Source organism: Macaca fascicularis, chromosome 1 (genome assembly GCF_037993035.2).
Source record: "Macaca fascicularis isolate 582-1 chromosome 1, T2T-MFA8v1.1".
In the NCBI taxonomy this organism is placed as follows: Eukaryota; Metazoa; Chordata; class Mammalia; order Primates; family Cercopithecidae; genus Macaca; species Macaca fascicularis.
The window spans coordinates 114,504,695-114,530,505 of record NC_088375.1 but is presented as its reverse complement, the minus strand read 5'-3'; the positions used below and the strand labels follow the sequence as shown (position 1 = coordinate 114,530,505).

General features: G+C 41.9%; 2 protein-coding genes across 2 annotated transcripts in view; both read right to left on the bottom strand.

Annotated features, from left to right (window-relative positions):
- Nucleotides 1-25,811, bottom strand: part of LOC102127036 (NBPF family member NBPF4) — a 635,890-nt gene that overhangs the window by 41,651 nt on the left and 568,428 nt on the right. The window contains 1 exon segment of the mRNA XM_065532789.1: nucleotides 11,232-11,252. Within this exon segment, the coding sequence (XP_065388861.1) occupies nucleotides 11,232-11,252 (21 nt within the window).
- On the bottom strand, nucleotides 23,354-25,810 carry ADAM30 (ADAM metallopeptidase domain 30). Its single transcript, XM_045383040.2, has 2 exons — nucleotides 23,582-25,810; nucleotides 23,354-23,503 (listed from the first exon to the last, which is right to left on the bottom strand). Exons 1-2 carry the CDS (start codon nucleotides 25,808-25,810, stop codon nucleotides 23,354-23,356), a joined length of 2,379 nt encoding a protein of 792 aa, XP_045238975.2.

Below are 25,811 nucleotides of genomic sequence, written 5' to 3'. Positions count from 1 at the left end.
GTCTCTCTCCTTCTCTCCCATGCACAACAGTCTCCGGGCCCATGGGACTGAGGAAGTAGTCGTCTGGTGGTGGCGCTGAGTTTTTCACTTACAAGCTGCCCTAGTGCTGCCATGTCCCACTGAGGCCTCTTTGGTGACTTGACTTTCTTAAACCATTATTTCACTTCAGCTCATCCACGTAGGTTGGAAGAAAATCGGGCCATTTATAAAATGCGTAAGGCAATTCTTCCTCATGTCTCCTAACACAGGTAGCAACTGTGACCTTCAAGAAAACTCTTGCCCTGAGCTCCGAAATCCTCCAGTATGAAAAAGAGAAAAGATAAACTGAGGCTGAACTGCAAGGCTGGACTCTGGGCCTTCCAGATAGGACCCCTCCCTGGAGGAGGGAAGTTCCTTGCTAGAGGTCACCAAGGACAAAGGACTTGCACTACACCTGCTGATTCCTTCTATTTGCCTCTGATTTTAAAACAAATTAAAACATGCGCAGGTGCCTACTGTATATTAATTTACAATATAAATTAATAAAATTTGATTTAAAGAATAAGTTGGTCTTCCAGGTTAGCACTGCTTCTAGGGTCAGGAGGATCCCTAGGGCTCTCTGTTTGCAGTCCCCACGGGGGCCACAAGAGTGCGCCATGGTGCTTTCCCTTGGAACTGCTGGTTTCAGTTCCGGGGAGACTGTGGCAAATATTAGCCCTGCGTATCCAGAGGTTCCTGACTTTTGGTCACACCATTCCAGGGAGCGGCCTAAGGTCTGCACTGCCCAGTCCTCGGGAGTTGGCTGTGGAGGCTCAGAGCGTCAGGTGAAGCAATCTTGCTTGATTTCCTCGAAAACAGACCCTGACCGGAGAAAGATGCATTCATGCTGCTTCTGCTGGTGGAAAATATTCCCTCGTATTTCTCTCAGACTGGGCAAACCTTCCAGTGGTCCGGGGCCTCCTGCTGTGTGCTTTGGGGGGATTCAATTGGGAGAGTGGAGGAGGAGCAGTAACAAGATAGGAGGAGAATGGCAAGAATGGGGAGGTGGAGACATGAGAAAAGGGCCAGAGAGACACATGTGGAAGAGTGGTTGGAGGCGGGGGGTGGGCGAGCTATCAAGGTGTTCTCTTGTCATCCCCAGAAGGGCAGACCCTTTCTCTGGAATGCCCCCGACCCTACTCTGTGCCCACGCATCCTACCCTGGTCGAGCATCCCCTAGCCGCCTTTCTTTCTACAAAACAGCTTCTCATCCCTTTTCCTTTCCCCTGATTATGGGGACTCTTTCATTTTCCTTTTTTTTTTTTTTTTAGAGTCAGGGTCTCACTCTGTCTTCCAGCTCTGTCTTCCAGGCTGGAATGCAATGACGTGATCATAGCTCACTGCAGCCTTGAACTTCGGGGCTCAAGCAATCTTCCCACCTTAGCCTTCTGAGTAGCTAGGACTATAGGCGTGTGCCACTATGCCCAGCCCAATTTTTTTCTTAACCTTTTTCTTAACCTCAAAAAGGCTTAGATTAGTGAAACACAGGGCCTGGAATTCCATTCCGTGTGTGTAACCCAGAGACATTGGTGCTCCCATGCCCCGGACACCATTGCATGAATGGCCACAGCCGCACTGTGCCTAACAGCCACAAACTGGAAACAGCCCAGATGCCCATCATCAAGCATATGCATAAACAGATTACGGTATATTTCGTTAGCAACGAAAGTGGGTGAATCAGTGATGACTATTAAATCCATAACATTTAGTTAAAAAAAAAAACCCAGGCATAAGGGAATACACATGTATGATTACAGGTTAAAACCTAGACCCATTAGGAGGGCGTGAGAAGCAGAAAATTGTAAAGAACCAAACATCGTGAAAATCAGGTAATGGTCATTGCTAAAGGTAGGAGAGGCGCTGTGGTGAGGAAGGGGCATGTGGGAAGATTCCGGAAGCTAGTATTTAGTTCTGGCTAGTGCTTGCATGTTAACATATGCAAGAATTTATACCTGTGTTTTATTCAACTTCTGTATATTGCATTACACAATTAAAGAAAAAATATTATTTCTTGTCAGTACATATCCTAATAGCTAATATTAGCAGAGCTTTTACCAGGAACCATACTGTGCTAAGTGTGTATTTGGGTTATTTCAATCGGCACAGCGTACTGAGCTGTGGGTACTATTATGTCCATATGACACACAGGGAAAGGACAGGAGGTAACCCTGGTCCCAGCCAGGCCAGCGATGTCACCAGGACTCCAGGAGGCCCTCTGTGTAGAGATGGTGCTGGCAACCACAGGCCATACCTAATGTCACAGAGCAACGGCAGTGCTTCGGAGGAGCCTGGAGCCCTTTGCATTCTAAAGCCTTGGACTGTGGTGCCAAGTGCTTTCCAGGGGGGAAAGGCTTGTCCTGACTCCTGGGACCTCTCAAAGCAGGAAGTGTGGAAACTGGCACAGCAGAGCACAGCCAAGTTACCCGCAGGTATTTTGTGAGCCCAGAGGATAGAGTTCCTTGAGGACAGGGTTGTCGGAGTGTTCCAGATATCTTAGAGGCATTTAGACTGGATGTCTAAAGGCAGAAGCAAGGGTTGGTAGTCTCCAACAGAGTCCAGAAAATTTGGAGAGAATGGACTGCAGAGATGAGACAGAGCCTACAAGATATAGCATAAGATTCCCACATGCACTTCCTATGTGCTCCTGAAAGATCATTCCTGATAGAAACATGTGGAAGCATGCTTGCATGCACACGTATGCACACACACACACACAGAGAGAGCAACAACAAAATGAAAAATAGAAGCTGGCAGCAATGGTGCAGTAACCGTGCTGCAGCCTTTTACTTGAGCCTGATGGCACAGGGAAATGTCCTGACAGAAAGGGCAGGTGGTTTATAAGCCCCAGTGAGATGATGTTCTAGAGATATTCCTGGATAACTGGATGTTCCTTAGGAAATGAAAGTAGTCCTGAGGGTTGGATACAGATGAAGCACTTTATTGAACTGTATTTGGCCTCAGGTCATCTTATCAGAGAATTTCTGCTCTGGTAGATATCCACACAAGAAAGAAAGAGGTTTTAAAGACCCCAAAACTTATTAGAGCAGTGTAGATTAATGTTTTGTCTACATAGATTGTTATCTGATTTTTTTAAAAGGTTCATTTCCTCCAGAATTAAAGTTGACCCTTAGCTCAGCTCACAAATTCCTCTCTGTGGCTGCTTTTGACTTTGGGCTCACTTCTGGGGCAGATGTGATTTATTTTCTTGTGCTTGTTATTAATCCAGAAACGTAATTTCAGCGTGGGCTTGGAATAGTGCTCTGGGACATGAAGCAGAAGTGAACAATGGAAGTTAGGTGGATGTGAGTCAAAGAAAACTGACCACACTTTCTCTCAGCTCTCCTTTAGAGCATGATGAGCCTCAAGAGCTGGGGGAGGTTTCCATTGCTGTCGGTGCTCCCATTTCAGTAAAAATGTTTGGCGTGAGTTGCAAGTACATTCGCCAGAGGTGGCGCATCAGCACCTCGTGTCTGGGAATGGAGACTTTCCTCATGGTGCTCTTATTCTGAGCTGGATGTTCCTGTCTCAGTCCAGCCTCTAGCTGGGGATGAGTTATTCTCTAGAGTGAGGCTTTTCTCACAACCATTTTTCTACTTTGTTTAAGACTGTAGGGATGGAGCTTTTTGATTGAGAGACTAAACTACTTAAATCTGGGACTGGAAAGGTATTCTCATTTGTATTCTGCATGGAGGAATGGGAAAAAGGTCTCATATTTCAATTTCTCTGCTGTCAACTTGATTGTGAGGACTCTATAATAAGCCTGTTCTCTGAATTCTACCTCCTCACCCCAAATTCAGTTTCCTATCAGTTGGGCAGACTGCCACAGTGCTAACCTGAAGCACCCTTGCCCCAGATGTCCCAGAGTTGATTAGTGGCACTGTTGGCGGAAACAGGGATAGTCTAGCCCCACATGCAGGAGGTGAGACTGCAGGATCTTTCCTGCCCTGCAGTCCATGACTCAGGGTGTAGCCTTGGCTATGTTACAGGCATGATCCAGTTTAACTTCGTGGCTCTTTAAGCCCCCATGGAATGATTGTAAGTAGGTTCAATAACAGATATTTATTGAACAACTACTACATAGATTATATTACGCTACAGGCTGTAAGAGACACAAAGAAAAAATTAATTCCTATTTTAAGAGTAGTAAAATTCACTAGGGAGAAATAAGAAAGTCTACACATAGTCACACTAAGAAGTAGAAGATATGTGTGTATGTTAATTTCTATTTTTTTAAAATTTTTATTATATTTAAGTTCAGGGATACATGTGTAGAATATACAGGTTTGTTACATAGGTATACATATCCCATGGTGGTCTGCTGCACCTATCAACCTGTCAACCTGTCATCTACATTAGGTATTTCTCCTAATGCTATCCCTCCCCTAGCTCCCCACCCCCTAACAGGCCCCAGTGTGTGATGTTCCCTGTGTCCATGTGTTCTCATTGTTCAGCTCACACTTATGAGTGAGAACGTGTGGTGTTTGGTTTTCTGTTCCTGTGTTAGTTTACTGAGAATGATGGTTTCCAGCTTCATCCACATCCCTGCAAAGGACATGAACTCGTCCTTTTATATGGCTGCCTAGTATTCCATGTTGTATATGTGCCACATTTTCTTTATCCAGTTTAAAGCTGGAGGCATCATGCTACCTGAACTTCGAACTACACTACAAGGCTACAGTAACCAAAACAGCATGGTACTGGTACCAAAACAGACATATAGACCAATGGAACAGAACAGAGTCCTCAGAAATAAAGCCACACATCTATGACCATCTGATCTTTGACAAACCTGACAAAAACAAGCTATGGTGAAAGGATTCCCTATTTAATAAATGGTGTTGGGAAAACAGGCTAGCCACATGCAGAAAACTGAAACTGGACCCTTTCCTTACACCTTATATAAAAATTAACTTCACATGGATTAAAGACTTAAACGTAAGCCCTAAAATTATAAAAACCCTAGAAGAAAACTTAGGCAATACCATTCAGGACATAGGCATGGGGAAAGACTTCATGACTAAAACACCAAAAGCAATGGCAACAAAAGCCAAAATACACAAATGGGATCTAATTAAACTAAAGAGCTTCTACACAGCAAAAGAAACTGTCATCAGAGTCAACAGGCAACCTACAGAATGGGAGAAAATTTTTGCAATCTATCCTTCTGACAAAGGGCTAATATCCAGAATCTAGAAAGAACTTAAACAAATTTACAAGAAAAACACAAACAAACCCATCAAAAAGTGGGAGGAGGATATGAACAGATATTTCTCAAAAGAAGGCATTTATGCAGCCAACAAACATATGAAAAAAAGCTCATCATCACTGGTCATTAAAGAAATGCAAATCAAAACCACAATGAGATACCATCTCACATCAGTTAGAATGGCGTTCATTAAAAAGTCAGGAAACAACAGATGCTGGAGAGGAAGAAATAGGAAAGCTTTTACACTGTTGGTGGGAGTGTAAATTAGTTCAATGATTGTGGAGGACAGTGTGGCGATTCCTCAAGGATCTAGAAGCAGAAATACCATTTGATCCAGCAATCCCATTACTGGGTGTATACCCAAAGGATTAAAAATCATTCTACTATAAAGACACGTGCACACGTATGTTTATTGCAGCACTGTTAACAATAGTAATGTGAATTTCAAAGAAGCAATGGTAGGAACTGGGAAGCATCTAAGTACTTGGTGGGGTAAGGAAGGTGATTGAAAGGAGTGAACTTCTGTTTTAAGTCTGAGTAATGGGAGAATGCGGGAACTATTGACAGAGATAGAGAAATAGGGTAGAGATGATGGTAAGTTGAACATGAGTTTTCCAAGTGAAAAACATGGAGCAGTAATATGCAGGAGCTCAGGATACAAAATCTGAGAGACTAAGATTTTGAATCTTTTTTTGGTTATCATGGAATGTGTCAAGTCTGTGAGGGAAATTGGAGTGATAAGAACAGAGGATTTGGACCCGAAGTATGAGAAACATCCACCCTTCAGAAAACTGGATGAGGAAAGGGATCCGAAGAAGGAAAGTGAGAAAAGGGGAGGTTTGAGAGGTGGGAAGAGAGCTCAGCCATGATAGCATCATTGAGTCAAAGGGTGCAGCCTTAGAAGCTTGCCCTGAACTCAACTCTAAACGCCTCGGTGGCAGTTCCTGTAATATTTCACTACTCTTACTGGGTTATGTGCTCAGCTTGCCTAAGAGACTATCAGCCTCTGGAAGGCAGGAAACTGCTCTTACTTATTTTGACATTCCCAAGACTGATTTTAACAAACCATGGTTATTAGTAAGTCACAGCCGGGAGACTCAAATACTAATGATAACTGCAAAATGTTCATCAGAATTTTTGAGTCATTAGAAATCTTCTGAAATGCAATTTTAATACAAAGGAGATAAAGAAGTTGGATTACAGAAAGTTAAAGACAAAAGTAGGCTTGGGGAAGGAGGAAGAGGCAAAATGGGTTTAGATCACTATGTGAAATTTTGCACAACTGAAAAAGAAGAGAGCGAGAAAGAGAGAGACAAGGCAGGGCTATAGGAGGTAGAAACTTTATTCATCTCATTGACCATAGAGCTCAGCTACACTAAGAGCTAAGGCAGCTCAAAGGGCATTGGCTAATGAAGTGGATTATTGGGAGGGGTTTACTCTTACAGGTTTTAGTGGGGAACACATTAGGTAAGATGTCTGTTGGGAATGGGAAAGGAAGAAGATGTGAAAGTTATAGTCAGAGAGTGGAAGTACCAAGTTTGAGATCTTTGAGGAGAACAATGAGTGTCTTGTAACGGAGTGCAGAATGTGAGTGTGCCTGTGATATGGAGTGGATGCGGAGGTCTGTAAGGTTGAGAAAAGTAAAACTCCTGACTCAGATGACCTTACTGGTCCTCAACCCAGATGTTGAATTTCATGAGAGACAGGAGAGGAAAGAGCGAGAACATAAGCCACGTGCTTGTCATTCTAGGAAGAGAAAATTGTTTCACAAGAACAAGAGACCACGTTGTGATCATTTAAATTGTACTATGTCATGTGTTTTTTATTTTTAAAGAAGACATGTTTAGAAAAGTTTGAACTTGAATTAATTTCTCTATTTGAGTAAAAAATGAAAGTATGTGTATTGATTCCCTTCTATGTAAAATGCAAAACTAGCATAGGCTTATTTCTCCTTCTCTGTTTTTGCTTCACTCCCCCATATTTTGTTTATATATATGGAATTTAAACATTTATTTTATAGTATTACTATTATGATTGAGTTTGAAAATCTCATACATCTTTTTTAATTTTTTTTTTTAAGATGGAGTCTTGCTCTGCCACCCAGGCTGGAGTGCAGTGGTGCCATCTCAGCTTACTGCAACCTCCACCTCCTGGGTTCAAGCAATTCTCCTGCCCCACCCTCCTGAGTAGCTGGGATTACAGGCACGTGCCACCATGCCCAGCTAATTTTTGTATTTTTAGTATAGACGGGGTTTCACTGTGTTAGCCAGGATGGTCTCAATCTCCTGACCTTGTGATCTGCCCACCTCGGCTGCCCAAAGTGCTGGGATTACAGGCATTAGCCACTGTGCCCGGCCTTTTAAAATTATTTTTGATATTCATAATGTTTTATAACTCAACTTATAATGGTTTGGATTTAGTTCAGTATGTATTTGGTTTGTCTTAACCATCATTACATTTATGTGACAACTTTTTCATTCCTAAGTTCTTTGATCATTGTTTTTCCATCAAATGATCATACCTTTGAGTAATTTTTGTTTTCCAGGAAGGGCACTTGTTGGCATATTTTCAGAGCTCTTGGATATTTAAACAATCTCTTTTGATCTAGTTGCTTTCATACACAAATGGCATATGCATAATGGCCCGCTTTGGCTACATTCCAGGCAAGATCCAGTTTCACTTCATAGCTTTTCACATTCCCACAGAATGGTCACAAGTAGCTTCAATAAAAAATAATTTTTGAACTACAATTTCATCTAATATACTGTTCTAGATGCTATGAAAGACATAAAGAAGAAAAGATTCCATTTCTTCCCAGGCACTGAATTCTTGGGTGAGAAATTAATCCCATGAAGCTCCTAGACAATTCCTTAACTTCAGGTGGAGAATATTATGGGGACGCCCAATGTCAGACTGGGGTCTTTTCTTTCTTGGTAGGTACCCTGGCTTCCCCACTTTCTCTCTCTCGTTAAAAAAAAGTATTCAACTTTCAACTAATATTTGTCTAAGTATATTGTCTTTTATCATTTTTCTTCTAGTACTGGATTTACCAACTTAGATCTATCCTCAACCTAGAGAAGAGTGCATTCACGGTGTGTTTTCATGCCTTCAGGAACATCTACTACCTTTTCATTGAGTCTTCACTCATTCTTCCCCACAGCCCAAATGTTCTCTTTCAATATTTTAACCTGTTTGTTTTTCCCGTTGTATTTACAAGAGCTTCTTAGCTTTTCGTTTCTTGCATTATTTTTTTTTTGCATTGACGATTTTGCACTTTATAGCTTCAAATCCTGATTTTTTGTTTAAATTGCATTCTTCTTTTCTTTAATATTTACTCATCTCATCTAGGTCCTCTGGCTCTTAGCTCTCCCTCTTTTCCTCAAAGTCTTATGCCCTATATTATTTTTTATTTCTTTATAAAACCTATATACTTCTAAATGTCTTGAGAGTATAGAACTAGTTCTTTCTAAAATGTATTAGCTCCTGGAAGTGAATAATTTTCCCGATATGCTTTTCATCAACATCTTAAGTGCTATGTTCTCCACGTTTTATGTTGTAGAATCTTTTAATAGGTGCCATGTTGTTATTTTCCATTTTATTCATTCTGAGCAGAGGAACTGCCTGCCCATAGACAGGGGAGGTGGGTACTGTTTGTATCTCCTCACTCTCAACCTGGCTGCAGCTAGTTTTTCCTCCTGGTGCAGCGAGGGGCTTTTATGTAAACTGGCTCAATAACCCAGCAGCCTAAGGAAGTGGGGAGAGCCAGAGAGTGGGGCCTCCCAGCAGGAGACAGAAGCTTGACACCACTTTATTCTCTGTGGCGGGGGTCAGCTTTCTGAATGCCCCGCACTGGCCCAGCCTCCGTGGCAATCCACACAGTGGCTGAGCCTGGATGCTTTTCAGTGCTCCTGCCTCTGGAATCTGCCCCCAGATGCACCGCAAACTTTTTTGTTGCTATAGTGGCCACAGGAGCCTGGACTCTGCAGTGCTTGAAGTTTTTGTTGACCTGGAGGGGTGAGGTGGAGTTCAGTCCATTCTCCTCACTGCAGCAGAGTGGACTTTCTGAAACACGCATTGGATCGAGTCATTTCTTTGCTGGAAACACTTCAGTGGGTCCTCCTTGTCTTTAGATCAAGCTATGCATGTAACTGCCTCTCCAGCCACATCGCTCTGCACTCCCTTAATGCATGCCTTGTAATTCAACTACATGGATATTTTTTCATTGCCTCAAGTGAGCCATGTTCTCTCCTCAATTCAAGTTTATGCACATCACTTCCATCTGTCTGAAATGTCCCCCATCCTACCCCCTTCCCTCAGACGTCCCCACACATTTCCACACTCTCACACAACCTGGCATACTCCTCCTGTGTGCCCTACAGGCTTTCCCCTAAAAGTTCCTCTCTCTAGTTCTTCTCTCTTCTCCCTCCTCTGTGCTCCAAAGGCCACAGGGATCTCTGAGAGCGCCTATCACTCTGGGTCATCCCTGCTTGTTTGTTGGAATCTGCCATCTGTAACTTCTGCAGGGTAGAAGCCATGGCTGTTTATCGTAATAATCCCAGTGTGTGTACGTCAGGGCCTGGCACATGGCGTGTTCATATTTGTTTAAAAAAACAAATGCACGAATGACTGTGGGTATCAAATTTCCAGTTCTTCCTGGACCTAACTCCTCCCTCCAAATTCAGGCGGTTAACTAAGGTCTGTCAGAGTCTCTTCTTACTTCCCTGAAGTACTTTAGTATCTGTCTTTAGTATGGACCAGGTCTCTACTACATTTGCAAAAGTGGACTAATCCTAGGTGAGGATTATATTTGACAATTGAGGCAAAGCACTTATCACCATGCCTGGAACCCAGAAATAAATAAATAAATAAATAAATAAATAAACAAATAAATAAATTTTTATATAAATAAATCTATATTATACATTCTATTATATACATATATATATAGAGAGAGAGACAGACCTGGAATTCAGTTGTGAAGATTTGAAGATGATTTAGTTTCAAAGGAGGAGCAGAGAGAGGGTGTCCTGATGGAAGTGGCATTGGGTAATAAAGAGAAAACCTGCTGTTTCCCCCCTAGTTTCTTCTCGGTGGCAGTGTTTGAAAGAGGAGGACTGCAGGAGCTCTACCGCAGAGGGCTGACTGGACTGGTGCCTTTAGGGAAAACTCAGGTTTCAGTCAAAGAAGGAAGTTGTGCACCTTAATGTAGAGTTGCCCTGAGGTGTAGTTGAAGGATTAGTGTGCAAAGGCAAGGTGAATCTGGGTGTGGTATACGAATGAGATGGAGTTTAGTGACACAGGAAGGGGACTGGGATGAGGGGTTTGTGTGTGGACTGGTGGTGTAGACAAGGGTGACAGTCGCTTGGGGTAGGAACAGAATAGAGACACTGTTTGTTGCTATGAGAGGGGAGAGTTGAAAGATGAATATTATTTTGGGATTAGGATAACTTAAATAAGAGAACTTTAAGCAGATAAACATTCATTTAAGGAATATTTATTTAAGCGTGGGACTGTGTTGCATGCTGGGGATTCAGTGATGAGGGAAACAGCTCCCCCCGTTTCTTCATGGCACTGACAGTCCAGTGAGAAACACAGGCATAGACAATATAGTTCTCCGTAAAATTTTGAACTGTACTAAATGCCTTGCAGGAAACATAGAATGTATCTGGAGAGCATATTAACAAGCAGAACTAGTTGTGTTTAGTGACAGGCAAGTAAGATCTCTTTGAGAAGGTAACATTTTCGACATAGACAATGAGTAGGAGTTGGGGAGAGAGAGGATAAGACTATCCCAGGCACAAGGAGTAACATGTGCTAGTCACTGAGGAGGGAAAGAATGTGATCATTTTGAGAAATGAAAAAAGCCCAGAGTGGCTGGAGCTAGTGGTATTTCGTGGTTAGAGCTTAAAGAGACAGGCAGAAAACACAGGGAGGTGTTAGAATTTTATTCTAAATGCAAAAAACTCATCAAAGGATTTGAACAAGTGAGCAGCACAGTCCACTTTACATGTTAAGATCATCCTGGCAGCTCATTAGAAAATACGTTGGTCATGATGCAGGGAAACCAGGCCTTTGAGAAGTCCTGAAAAAGATGATGGTGTCTAGAATTAGCAGAGGAATTTCTTGCATTTATTCTGTATGAGTATCCTTTCCACAACTACATTATCCCCTTAGTCACATCGATACTCCCAGACCATCCTCTCAGTAGGTAGGGCCTGTAGACAGCAGTGTTTATACAGAATGTTTCACCCAACTTTATTCCCTGCAGGTGATGGGACTCTCAAGCTTGTTCTTTGTTCTTCATCTCCAACTTCAGCAGCGTGATAGAAAGTCTCCTGTGTATAGAGCTGAGGTTTTGTAGGATAGAAGTCACAAGAATGATCTTCTGTGATACAGAAAGAGATGAAACTCCAGAACTCAGGGGCTTGGGGGACTGCTGGTTGGAAGGGTATATTGGAGATGGAGCTCTCTTGACTCAGCCATAGAGGAGAAGGTAGCAGGGTCAGGGCAAGGGCCAGCCAAGCTCATTTTTTATTTGTTCCTCTTGTAGGGATTGTTTTACAATGAGAGTTGACCCTTAACAGGACCAGTGATGTGATCAAACTTTTTCCCATAGACTTCACTGTTGAGAGATGACCGGGAAGGTTGAGCACTGTGGCTCAGCAACCTTTCTTTTTTCAATTCCTTTCTCTTCTCTTCTTTCCTTTCTTTCCCTTTGTTGGCCTCCTCTCTTTCTTTCTAATCACTTGTTGTTCCGAGTCAAACTAGTGGTTTGTGGGTGAGGCCCTTGCCTTGAGAGAGCTGTAATGAGCTGTTTGTGTCCCCGCGTGTTACAGATCATAAATGCTGACTGTTCTGTGGTCCTTGGCTCACTTGGCTGAAGCGTGGTGCTAATGAGGCCCAGGCCATGGTGTCTATTTCAGCACAGACCTCTTAGGTTCACCCTGTTATATTTACTGCCACAGGCTGTGTCCATAATCTTACTTCTTCACCCTGAAGCCCGAGGATGGAGCAACAAGAAAAGATCAGCATTCTCCTACAAAACCAAAACAGGATACTTCCTTTGCTAATGGTGGGTTGATAATGCCATGTTATCTTCACTTGTAGCACTCTGAGCTTCTTCCCCTTTCCCTATGTCCCTCAACAGTCAGCTTAGATTGGCCTTCTTTATTTTGAAAACTAACTTGATCTGCAGCAATCACACACCCCAAAAGCTTTTTCGTCACTTAACTATTTTCACTTCTAATTCTTTTGCCAGCTAACTGCGCAAAGTTGGACACGTTGCTATACCTCTCAGGTCCTAGTTTCCTCATCTGTGAAATGAGCATGTTAGATTCGATGCTGTCTAAGGTCAGTTTCACCACTGACACCAAGTGTCTAGTGCCGTGGCTGGCATAGATACCAAGGTGAATGGCAGACACTGTCCCTGTCCTCCTGGAACTTATAGCGAAATGGGAAAGAGACTGTGAAGAGTAAATAAATATAAAATCACAGCTTGTGATACATTCCAGGATGGATTGAATGGAATGATGCAGTGGTGGAGAATCATGAGATGTGCATTTGTAGACCTACTCTATTGATAAGACAGGTACCTAGCCATGTGAATAAGCAGGGAAAAAATGTTTCAGGTGGACAGAGCAGCTTCTGCAGCAGCACTGAGGCAGGAAAGAACTTAATGTTCAAGGAACCAAGAGGAAATCATTGTGGCTAAAGTAAAAAGTATGAACGGGAGAGTGAGGCTAAATAAGATTGCAGAGAAAGAAGAGTCGGCATCATGCAGGATAATGTAAGTCCAGAAAAGTAGTTTGAATTTTAGTTGAAGGATTGGAAGTTTAAGCGGGAAAAAATATTATCCGATTTATATCTTTCAAATATTTTATGGCTGTTGAATGGATAATAGATTGAAGTAGGGCAGGATTAGAAGAGCGGAGGGGTTCTGATTTCCTAGACAAACGTGCTGGCATGTGAAATGGAAGGAGTTAGATTTGAAACAAATTTAAGAGGCAGGAGTAAACAGTCAGAAAGCTATCAGTAGCTGATAGTATTTTAAGGTTAATGTATCAGCCAAGAACTGGGGAGGTTGACGTGTCATGCTAGGTTAGCCTAGACTCATTGTGGTATTAGAGAAGGAAATTTTTAAACACTAGCTGGTTTTCATTTTCTCTTTTGCATTTAGGAAGTGAGATGTATTAGCCCACTGCCATAGCCTGATGTTAAGTGATTCTAGCCTGCAATATCTGGCAGGTGGAAATTACTAAGAGGAATTATTGTTGCCTTTAAAAACATGCCTAGTTGAGCTTTGTAGAACATGTTTTGGGAGTTCACCAGCAAAGTTTGCGTGTCGACATATATGACAATTCATGCTCAGCCTTGTTGAACTGAAGATTTTGTAGCTTGGTAGAGCTGGGGAAAACATAGCTCTCTGTTTCCACCAGGCTTTTATATTTAGGTAACTCATCACTTAGTGCTCTCTCCTCCCTCTCTGCCTATTAACAGTCATTTGTCTTTAGTCTTTTCTATGTGCTACTGCCCAACTAACGTTCAAACACATCTTTGATCATATTTTCTGCCACCCATGCACCTATACTCTACTTAGCTTATTGTATCAAGTTCAGAATTGTACTTGACGTCAGATCTCCTAATGATCTCCAACCATTTTCTCCGGTTAAGCCCCTGGCTACCGCCATCAGTAAGCCTTCCTTCGCCAGCCCAGGCTGGTGCTTTCTTGCCATGGAGTAGTGGGATAAGCTCAATGATCTTAGAGCATACACTTAACACCTCTAGGTGATCGCCAAGAACTTTTACCACTCTAATATCTAGTGACCTTCTGCCTTTATTCCTCTCTAATACGAGTATTCCTTAACTGTCTTATGCACCTGTGCCTTCTCAGGGTGCTATAAGACCCTGGGATCAGGGACCTCATCTGTGGATTGTGTTGATCACATCCAGGGCTGAATACTCAACTCTGCTGCAGTCAAAGAGCATCAGATTTGCAGTCAGACCAATCCGGGTTTCAGTGCAGCACTCTCACTCACCAACCGTGTGAACTTGGGAAGATTTTGTTTTTTTAATTCCTGAGCCTGAAGTTTCTTATTTTTAGGCTTCTGCATTGGTTTTCTCCTGTGCCAGGAGGGTGGTGACATGAAGGAAATTGCTGAGTCGTAGCAGATGTTCCACTGGGGCTTTTAGAATAAGCAAGTACAATGACTGGCTGCTGTTTCCTCACTCTGAATTTTAGAACTGGTTGATAGAATTTTAATAGGGAGAAAAAAATCTGGCAGAAGTGAAGCTGGAAGGGAATGTGAATCTGAAGAAATGTGCCTGAACCTTAGAGAAGTGTGATCCATTCAGTAGATAATTACAAGCCAATATCTTCTTGAATCTCTAGGTTTTCTGTCTTTAACAAGCACTATCAAACAGACACATGTTCCAAAGGTGTTCAGCGAAAGTAGTTAATCTTCAAAATTCAGTCTCATTCAAAAACCAGCAAACTTTACCTAAAAATGCATTTCCCTTTTAGGCAGGAATTTGCAGTCACAAGTGTTTCCAGTAACCAGCTGTTTGAGTCATTATTTGAGTCCTCACCTCCTCCATCCCATCGACTTCCCCATGTCTGTGTGCCCTTGGGAAGCCCAAGACATGAAGAGATGGCTTGATATGGTCAGGTTCTCACCTCAGGTCTTTGTTCAGAATTTGAGAGTGAGGCAACCCCAGTTTAAATCCCAGCTCTCCTGCACTCACTGCCTCACACAAATACCTTGGGTGTAACTTAAACTCACACCCTTGCTCCTTGTCATGGGGACTGGGAGCCTTTGCCTTAGACCCCCATCCTTTGTTATTGTAGTGGCCTACCATATAAGCCCAGGTGATCTCACACTTTTCATCCTTCGATGTGCTCTTTTTTTCAGGCAGAGCCAACCTATCCTGTTACATTGTGTGGGCTTCCTGCGTCATATTGCATGAATCCACATCCCTGAAACTAGGGTGCATCTGGGTGAGCACAGTTTGCTCCAGTCTCATCATTCTTGGCTTTACCATTCACAGCAGTACTACACCAGGGCTTTGCATCTTTAATCATTTCTCTCTATCTTTACTTGCCCTAACAGTTAAAAAGTAAACTTCTTCTTCTGAGATAATTTTAGTTTAATGGGCAGTTATAAGAATACAGAGAGACATGCTGTTTATCAGAAGTTCAAATGCAACTGGACAGCCTCTATTTTATTTGCTAAATCTGGCACACTATCTGGAAGATCACTCCATTTTCCTGTCTCCGTCTTCCTATTTTCTGGCCTGTAGATGTCTCTGCACTGAAGGAGAGGTCTAGCTGAGGGCTCAGGATCAGAGTCTAGGGTTGCAGCTAGGTACTTTGCTGGTAGCCAAGCATGTCCCCAGGGTAAGGTCAGGCAAAGCGGAAGTTGCCTATAAATCTCCACGTTGGATTTTGAGGAACTGATCATGAGGTTTTCCCTCCTGGGTGAAAGAGAAAGCTCTTCCCCAAGTGAGAGACATTTTCTCTTAGTTCTCCTTTGCCCCACCCTGTGACAGGTCCCCTGTGTCATCTGGATGATGCATGCATCAGCAATCCTTGCCACAAGGGGGCACTGTGTGACACCAACCCCCTAAATGGGCAGTATATTTGCACTTGCCCAGAAGATGTGGACAAGTGTGTCATGGGGGAGTACTCAGAACCTTTCCTATTCCTTGGAGCGTCTGTCAAACTCAGCAAGTGTTTAAACAGAAGCACATTTACCGTTAGAGCAAGTTACATCCAAACCTCGGATTTCTCTTGCTACATCTCCAGTGTTTACAACTAACCTTTCAGCATAACCATAACTATATATTTCATGCTGGTGATTAAACATATGGAAGGTATGCATTTGATTCTTAATATAAAGCCCAACCTCAGTGATAGTTTGGGTAAAAGAATAGCAGAAATGCACCCCTCTCTCTCTCATACACACACACACCTACACACACACACAGCTACACACACACACACACACACACACTTCCCCTCTCTTCTAGTTAAAGGGTAGAATTGGAAATTAAGAATTAAGAATTAGATTATAAAAGGCCTGGCCACTTTGCCAAACTGATATTGATGACTGTTCCAGTACTCCGTGTCTGAATGGGGCAAAGTGTATCGATCACCCGAATGGCTATGAATGCCAGTGTGCCACAGGTAAGATTCTTCTCGCTCTTCATTCCCTTGTAGGTCCATTTGAACAAACACAGGGGGACCATCCTCTGCTAGCTACTCTACCAGTACCACTCCCAGGGGCTACTCTGTGTTTAGAGAGCTTCCTCCGGCAGATTTTTTGCTGCTCTCACTCTTTTCTTCTCCAACAGCTGCTTTCTTCTCCACCACAACGGTGGTCTGGCCCGGATACTTCCATTTAGTATCCATGTTTTTCTGCGACAAATTTTGGCAGCAATGAGTTTCCAGCTGGCTTGGTTTAATCCCTTGAAAAAGAGAAGATTCCAGTTGAAACGTGTTTTTCACCAGGGCTTCTCAACAAGAGGCCTCTCTCAAGAGGAAAGTGACTGAAAGAAGGCCCAGAAATTTAAGGGCAGAATATGTACAAGTGTAAAGTTTTTCTCTACAAAAGGTTTTGTCTTTCCCTGGACAGATTCTTCTTGTGAAGGATAAGCTTCACTGGAGAGAAATTAAAACCCTTGAATTCATGTTTAAAAGGGATGAAAGGTCAAATGAAGCCTTTTAGCAAAGGTTTAATGTTGATTTATTTAAGCCTTGAAGAAAGGACCTCTTATTTGTTTCTTTTCCTTCAAAATTATCATAACTGGGAGAAGTGAAAAATGGTGGTGGAAGTTCTCAACCCTTCTTCTCCTCACAAACATGATTCAGCAATAATTTATAGACAAGTTCTCTTTGTGAGATATCAGACACACATTGAAAGCATCTTGAGCCCTGGGAAAATACAAAATCAAACTTAATGAAGCTAATACGGAGATTCAGGACACTTTTCACAAGAGACCCTGTCCCCATTTCATCCGTTTACAGTCAGGAAGAGACCATCTAGTTCCCAGCTTCACCTAGGGGAGGGAGGGGGTTGGTGCCAACTTTTCTGAAAGGACTCCATAGAAAACTGGATTTCCACATACTGGTCTTGGAGATCTCATGGATCCAGTGCAGCACAGTCACCTGGAGGCAAACAGAGACAGTCACTTGGTCTAGTGGAAGCCACTGACCTACCCCCCTGCTCAGCACAGAGTGAGCAGGTAAAAACCCCAGCTCTAAGATTCTCCCTGGAGAAAGCATTGATCCATGTGTCCAGTGCTCCAACTTTTCCAAGGATGCTCAAAGACCTAGTATCTGTCACAACAGTCTTGAAATTCTAATGGTTTCAGCACTGTCTGTCTGCTGGGGAGAGAATAGAGATAGTGGCTTGAGCCCATAGGTGACATAGTTTCCCCCCTGGCTTAGCACACAGTGAAGAGCCAATAGCCACACCTATCTGCTTCTCTCTGGGATGGAAAGAGTTGGTAGAGGCCTCAAAAATCTCTGGCTGTGAAGATTGGTACAAACCTTCTCTTGTGTAAGGACAGCCCATAAAGACTGAGAAAGGTGCATGCCCTTTCTGATGTGTAGACATCAACACAGAGGTCAAGAAAGAAAAATTTTAGCAAGGATGTTCTGAATAAAGAAACAAGATAAATATCTAGAAACTGACCCTAATTAAACAGAGTTATATGGTTTATTTGACAGCAAATTAAAAATAATTCTCATAAAGATGCTCACCAAAGCCAAGAGAACAATAAATGAACAAAAGGAGAATTTCAACAAAGGATAGAAAATATTGAAAAGTACTAAATGGGAATCACGAAAGGGAAGAACACAATAACTGAACTGAAAAATTCACTAGAGGGATTTAACAGCACATAGATCAAGCAGAAGTAAGCATCAGTGAACTTGAAACAGGTCACCAAAAATAATTCAGTCAGAGTAACAAAAACAAAATTTAAAGAATAAAGAAAGATTAAGGGAATTATGTGAAACTATCAAATGGATCAATATACACATTATGGAAGTTCCAAAAGGAGAATAGAGAGAGAAAGGACCAAAAAGCTTATTGAAAGAAATAATGGCTGAAAGCTCCCCAAATCTGGGGAAAGAAACACACAGATCCAAGAAGCCCAAAGGACACCAAACAAAAGGAGCACACTGAGATACATTATAATCAAGTTGTCAAAAGTCAAAGACTGAGAATTTTGAAAGCAGCAAGACAAAAGTGATTTGTCACATAAAAGAAAACCTCCAGAATACTGTCAGAAGATTTTTCAGCAGACATCTTGCAGACTAGAAGGAATTGGGATGATATATCCAAGGTCCTGAAGGAAAAAATAATTCTGATAACCAAGAATGCTATAACTGTAAAAACTCTCCTTCAAATATACAAGATAAAGACTTTAACAGGCAAACAAAAGCTGAGAGAGTTCATCACCACTAGGCCTACCTTATAAGAAACACTAAAGGAAGTTTTTCAAGTTGAAATAAAAGGACACAAAACAGCAACCTGATAGCATAAGAAAGAGTGAAACTAATTGGTAAAGGTAAATACATAGACAAATATAGGATACTGTATTATTATAACGGTGGTGGGTAAATAACTTTTTGTGTGTGTGTGAGGCGGAGTCTCACTCTGTAGCCCAGGCTGGAGTGCAGTGGCGCAATCTCGGCTCACTGCAAGCTCCGCCTCCAGGGTTCACATTATTCTCCTGCCTCAGCCTCCCAAGTAGCTGTGACTACAGGCGTCTGCCACCACGCCTGGCTAATTTTTTGTATTTTTAGTACAGACGGGGTTTCACCGTGTTAGCCAGGATGATCTCAATCTCCTGACCTCGTGATCCACCCGCCTTGGCCTCCCAAAGAGCTGAGATTACAGGGTAAATTACTTTTCACTCTAGTATAAAAGTTAATAGACAAAGTATTAAAAATAACTATCACTAAAAAATGTTAAGAGACTCACAGTATGAATAGATGTAAATTGTGACAATAATAACATAAAGTATGTGTTTGGGGGGATAATTGAAAGTGTAGTTTTTGTACACTATTAAATTTAAGTTGTTATCAGCTTAAACTGTAATAACAATAAGATGTTTTATTTAAGCCCAAGGTAATCACAAAAAAAGAAACCCCATAGAGGTTACATTAAAAAAGAGAAAGGAATCAAAGCACACTTATACCAAAAAAAAGAACAACAGCCCAACAAAATACAAAGGAAGAGACAAACAGAAGAAAAGACACTGAAAGGAATGGCAAGACTAACAGATAGCAACTTAAAAATGACAATAGTAAATCCTTCTCTATCAATAATAACTTTAAATGTAAATGGGTTAAAATCCTCCCCAGTCAAAAGACATAGAGTGGCTAGATGGATTTTTTTTAAAAAGCAAGGCCAGCCAGGCATGGTGGTTCATGCCTGTAATCCCAGCATTTTGGGAGGCTAAGGCAGGTGGGTAACTTGAGGTCAGGAGTTCAAGACCAGTCTGGCCAACATGGTGAGACCCTGTCTCTACTGAAAATACAAAAATTAGCTGAGTGTGGTGATGGGCACCTGTAGTCCCAGCTACTCGGGAGGCTGAGGCAGAAGAATCACTTGAATCCGGAAGGTGGAGGTTGCAGTGAGCCGAGATCATGCCACTGCACTCCAGCTCAGTGACAGAACGAGACTCCATCTCAAATAGTAATAATAATAATAATTTAAAAAACCAAGACCCAACCTATGCTGTCTGTGACAAAGTCGTTTTAGATTTAATGAAACATATCAGCTGAAAGTAAAGGGGTGGAAAAAGAAATTACATGCAAATGTTAACAAAAAGAGACCAGGAGTGACTATATTTATATCAGACAAACTAAACTTTCAGTCAAAAACTGTCTCAAGAGACAAAAAAGGATTTTTACAATGATAAAATATCAATCCACCAGCAAGATACAACAGTCATAACTATGTACGCACCCAACATTAAAGCACCTAGATATATAAAGCAAACACTGACAAAACTGAAGGGAGAAATAGAAGAAATACCACAATAGTAGAAGATTCCAAAACTAAATATGGACATGCAAAAGAAAAAAGCACTTTACCCCACATACAAAAGTTAACTCACAATGGTTCAAAAGCCAAGCATGGTGGCTCATGCCTATAATCCCAACAATTTGGGAGGCTGAGTCATGAGGATTGCTTGAGCCCAGGAGTTAGAGACAACCTAAGCAACATGTGAAATTTCATCTCTGCAAAAAAAAAAAAAAAAAAAAACCAGAAAAAAAAATAGCTGGGTGTGGTGGCACATGCCTGTAGTCCCAGCTACTTGGGAGGCTGAGGTGAAAGGATCAGATCACCTGAGCCCAGGAGGTTGAGGCTGCAGTGAACTGTGTTCACAGCACTGCAAACTCTAGCTTGGGTGACAGAACATGACCCCATCTCAAAAAAAAAAAAAAAAAAAAAAAGATCAAATACCTGTATGTAAGACCTAAAAGTGTAAAACACTTAGAGAAAAACATACAAATTAGCTGGGCATGGGGGTGCATGCCCTGTATTCCCAGCTACTTGGGAGGCTGAGGCAGGAGAATTGCTTGAGCCCAGGAGGCAGAGGTTGCAGTGAACAGAGATCATGCCACTGCACTCCAGCCTGGGTGAGAGAGCGAGATCCCATCCCAAAAAAAAAAAAGAAAAGAAAAAAATACAGGAAAAAGTGTATTATGATACTGAATTTGGTTAACTGGATTTCTTAGATATGACACTGAAAAACGGGAAGCAAAAGTAAAACATAGATAAACTGTACTACATCAAAATTTAAAACTTCTGTGCATCAAAGCACAAAATCAACAGAAAGAAAAAGCAACTTACAGAATGGGAGAAAACATTTTCAAGTCATATATTTGGATACAGGGTTAATTTCCAGAATATCTAAGGAACTCCTACAGTTCAACAAAAAAGAAACCAAACAACTCAAACAATGGACAAAAGATTTGAATACACATTTCTCCAAAAAAAGATATCCTTATGGCCAATAAGCGCAAGAAAAGATGCACAATATCACTGATATTAGAGAAATGCAAATCATAACCACAATGAGACACCATGTTATACCCATTAAGACGGCTATTATCTGTAAAAACCAGAAAATACTAGTGTTGGGGAGGATGTAGAGAAATTGGAACCTTTGTACACTGCTAGTGGGAATATAAAAAGGTGCAGCTGTTATGGGAAACAGTATGGCATTCCTTAAAAAATTAAAAATAGAACTACCCCATGATCTAGCGATTTCACTTCTGGATTTATATCCAAAAGAATTGAAAGCAGAGACATGAACAGATGTTTGTATACCTATGTTCATGGCAGCCTTACTCACAATAGGCAAAAGGTAAAAGCAACCCAAGTGGCCCTCAGTGAAGAATGATTAGACACAATGTGGTACACAGAAATATCTAGCTACCATTCAGCCTTACAAAATAAGGAAATTCCAACACAAAATACTACAACATAGATGAACCCTAAAGACATTGTGCTAAGTGAAATAAGCCAATCACAAAAGAGCAAATACTATGAGATTCTATTTATATGAAGTACCTAGATTAGCCAAATTCACACAGATAGAAAGTAGGATGTTTGTTGGGAGGGGTAAAGGGATGGAAGAATGGAGAATTGTGGTTTAATGGGTATGGGGTTTCAGTTTTGCAAGATGAAAAGAGTTCTGGAGATTATTTGCACAACAATGTAAAATACTTAACACTGCTGAACCACACACATAAAAACGGTTAAGATGGTCAATATTATAGTATGTGTATTTTATTACATTCAAAGATTTTTTAAAATCCTAATGTGTAAATATCCTTATGATTTTTAAATAAATGATCTCAACTCAATTTTCTAATGTTCATGTAAAGTTTCCTTGAACAATGTCATTACTTATTAGCTGTGTAACTTCAGGCAGGTTATTTAACCTCGCAGTGCCTCAGTTTCTCTTCTGTAAAATGAGAAAATAATGACACCTATCTCATGGAACTGTTTTCAGCAGTATGCATGTTAGTAATACGCATGAAGCTCTTAGAAGGCTGCTGGCACATACGCTGAGAAAAAAACCGTCTGGGGACCAGCTTTCCCTGTGAGACTGCTGCAAGTTCATCTTTCATTAGAAATGTGACTAAGAAACAGGAGGCCGTGCACAGTGGCTCACGCCTGTAATCCCAGCACTTTGGGAGGCTGAGGTGGGCGGATCACGAGGTCAGCAGATGGAGACCATCCTGGCTAACATGGTGAAACCCTGTCTCTACTAAAAATACAAATAATTAGCCCGGCGTGGTGGCAGGCGCCTGTAGTCCCAGCTACTCCGGAGGCTGAGGCAGGAGAATGGCCTGAACCCCGGAGGCGGTGCTAAGTGAAATAAGCCAGTCACAAAAGGGCAAATACTACGAGATTCTATTTATATGAAGTAACTAGATTAGCCAAATTCACACAGATAAAAAGTAGGATGTTGGTTGGGAGGGGTAAAGGGATGGAAGAATGGAGAATTTTCTTAACAGCCTTGCCCCAGGACACCACCAAGGCCTGGCATCATCTTGTCATCATTGCACTGTGGTGCAATGCAAGAGTTAGGACAGATCGGTGTCATTAACCCACCTGAGATCACCCCAAATACTGAAAATGCTTCTAGAAGCATTTTTTCATTCATAAAATATGTTGTCGGCATTTATTGATCAGCATGGGTGCAGGTGTGGATGATCACATGGACCAAGTTGAGGGAAGAAGAGGGAGAGGCAGACAATTGCTTTGTTCCCTGGGATTCTGAGAAATAAGATTACACCTTGAATACAACAGTAATTCTAGGAAACTCGCTACTTTCAGAGCTTTAGTGTATGGAAAAGCCATTAGAGCAGGATTTTCAAAATACCCACAACTTGATCACAAACTGAGGGGCAAGTGAATACTAGAGAAGTAGAATGCACTGGTTTGTTTCCAAAACAAGAATGCCATTTATTTGCTGATTAAAACTTGTGGGAAAAATTAAAGTAAAAAAATATTGGGAGAAGAATGGAAAGCCTTTGGATAAATGCTTAGCTGGTTAAATAAATGAGCGTGTGTTACTGAATGAGTATGGATTAACTGGTTACTTTTTTTCTTTCTTGACACTCTTTGCTTTGGGTCCTTTACTTTCAGTTTTTGCTTTAGATGCTTCCTGTCCAGTTTTTGCTTTAGATGCTTCCTGTCCAGTTTTTGCTTTAGATGCTTCCTGTCCGGTTTTTGCTTTAGATGCTTCCTGTCCGGTTTTTGCTTTAGATGCTTCCTGTCCGGTTTTTGCTTTAGATGCTTCCTGTTCGGTTTTTGCTTTAGATGCTTCCTCTCCAGTTTTTGTTTTAGATTCTTCCTGTTCAGTTTCTGCTTTGGATGGTGGCATTTTTTCCTGTTTGGATTTTAAATAGTTTCCTATCTCTTGTCGGAAAAACACAAAAACCGCTGAAAGGATTAATAAAAAAAGGCGAAACATTATGATGGACACAATCCGAATTGACCGGGGAATCTCCCCTCTGAACAGTCCTGGAGGCCCACTGTCAATGCTTCCTCCATACCCCACCTCCTCACAGAATGGAGGTGCCCAGCCATACATGCAGTGGCAGTTTTTTCTGTTGTTGCAAACACCTCGGGTATTGCATTTCTCAGGCAAACAGTCAAACTGCAGGACTGAGCTATTGACGCAATTTTTGTTAAAACATACCCGGTCTTCTCCACAGGAGGTGCCATCATTTATCATACCCAGGTCAGGTATCCCCATGGGTTTCATGGATAGATGATAGCCTGTGCCCCAGCACATGAGATTTTCTACCCCTAAATGAGTAGAAATGATAGTCGTATGCTCTGGCAAATCAGGGATGGTTTTGACATTTATACACTGTAGCCTGCCACATATTGAATTTGCACTTTCACACTTTTTAAAATTTCGAATTCCTGTAATCTCACAGTTACCAAATTGATCACCTATTAAGTTAACTGCATCATAGCACTCACTAGGAGCCTCCACGGCATCAGGCCCAAAAATGCTTTGGCACTGCATGTATCTGGATCTGCACCCCTTCCTGATACAACGGCCTTTGTACTTGCAAGGGGTTCCATCCTGCTTGTAAACATCGTTTGGGCAGGAACTTGAATTCCCGTCACAGTACTCTGCAAGGTCACATTCATTTTCTTCCTGCCTACACATGTATCCAGATGGACGAAACCGACAACCATGACAGCAAAGTCCAGTGCTACAGTTGGCACCTGGTTGCAACTTACAATTTGATTGGCAACACCGATCTTTCTGACACTCCTCTGTGGAACCACAATCACATTCCTCATTGTCTTCCACAATTTTGTTTCCACAGCTCTTAAACACATAACGTATTCCTGGGATATTATTTAGACATGTTGCTCCCGAAGAGATATGTTTAAAAAAAGAGATATAACTGCAGTTGCTAAACCCACTGCGTCCTGAGCCCATGATGCAATTAAGCCTACCCCTACATTGGCAGTATTGTTCATCATGTAACATCCCTACAGCATGACCCAGTTCATGAGCAGACCAGGTGGCAGGGGCAAGGATATTTGCATCTAGTAAAGTACTCACTGATCCAGCATATTCTAGAGAACACACTTTTCCAAAAGACCACGCAAGAGCATCATTATATTTTCTTTGAAGATATAAATGTGCCCAATCTGATGACAGTCGAGCATTTAATATACTTTTTTTATATATTACAAATCTGCCTAAAACGTCAGCTAACGCTGGATGTCCAAGGCGTATTTTGTTAAAATCTGTCCATACTTCAAGAGCCTTTAAGTGTATCCTCATACGAACGTCTTGAAAGTAGGTGTCCATAATCGCAGTCAAAATAATGCCATCATGTATGACTTGAGAAAGATTGTTGTTCACAAAGCTATACCTACCGTGATCAAAGAGTAGGATCAATTCCAAGTACTTTGGGTGTTTATAGGATCCAGGATAATCCCTTAGCCTCGCCTTATTCTCATAAGGGGCCATCTGCCATTCTATTTCATCATCACTTAAGCCACAAACCTGATTCCCAAACTGCTCTTTCTTCAGGAGATAGACGACATGTTCAAAACTGGGAGAGGCCTTGAGGGGCTCAATTTGGTAATGTTTGGCATCAATGTTAAATACACCTCGGAGGCCCCCCATGCATGTGCTTATAGTAGCTTTAGAGTCCAGAGACTCTTCCACGGAGCCCATGTAGTTGCAGTCCTTGGGTATATAAGGATGATCCTCCAGCAGTTCCCCATGTTCTGTGAAGGAGAAAACGCGCAGATGTCGGGGCAACAGAAGTCTCTTGGGCCACAAATGGAGGACATGCTTCTTGCCTTTTAACCGCAGTAGGTAGGACACGGGAATGACCACACCCTGCACCTCTCCCCGGAAGCTCAGCTTCTCGGGAATGGTGATTTCAAACGAGTCAAACTCCCCTTGAGGGTGAAAAATTACATCTTCGCCAAGAGAGTTAAGAAGGAGCACTGTCGGAACCAGTACAAGGAGCAATCGGCATTGGGAGAGTAAGATCTGCGCTGACCTCATG

What these genes read in the sequence shown, in the direction of transcription:
- ADAM30 (XM_045383040.2), bottom strand. Translation starts at nt 25,810, where the DNA reads ATGAGGTCAGCGCAGATCTTACTCTCCCAATGCCGATTGCTCCTTGTA. An exon ending in AAACAAAAACTGGAGAGGAA is followed by an intron (nt 23,504 to 23,581) that starts GCATCTAAAGCA and finishes AAAACCGGACAG; the next exon opens with GAAGCATCTAAAGCAAAAAC.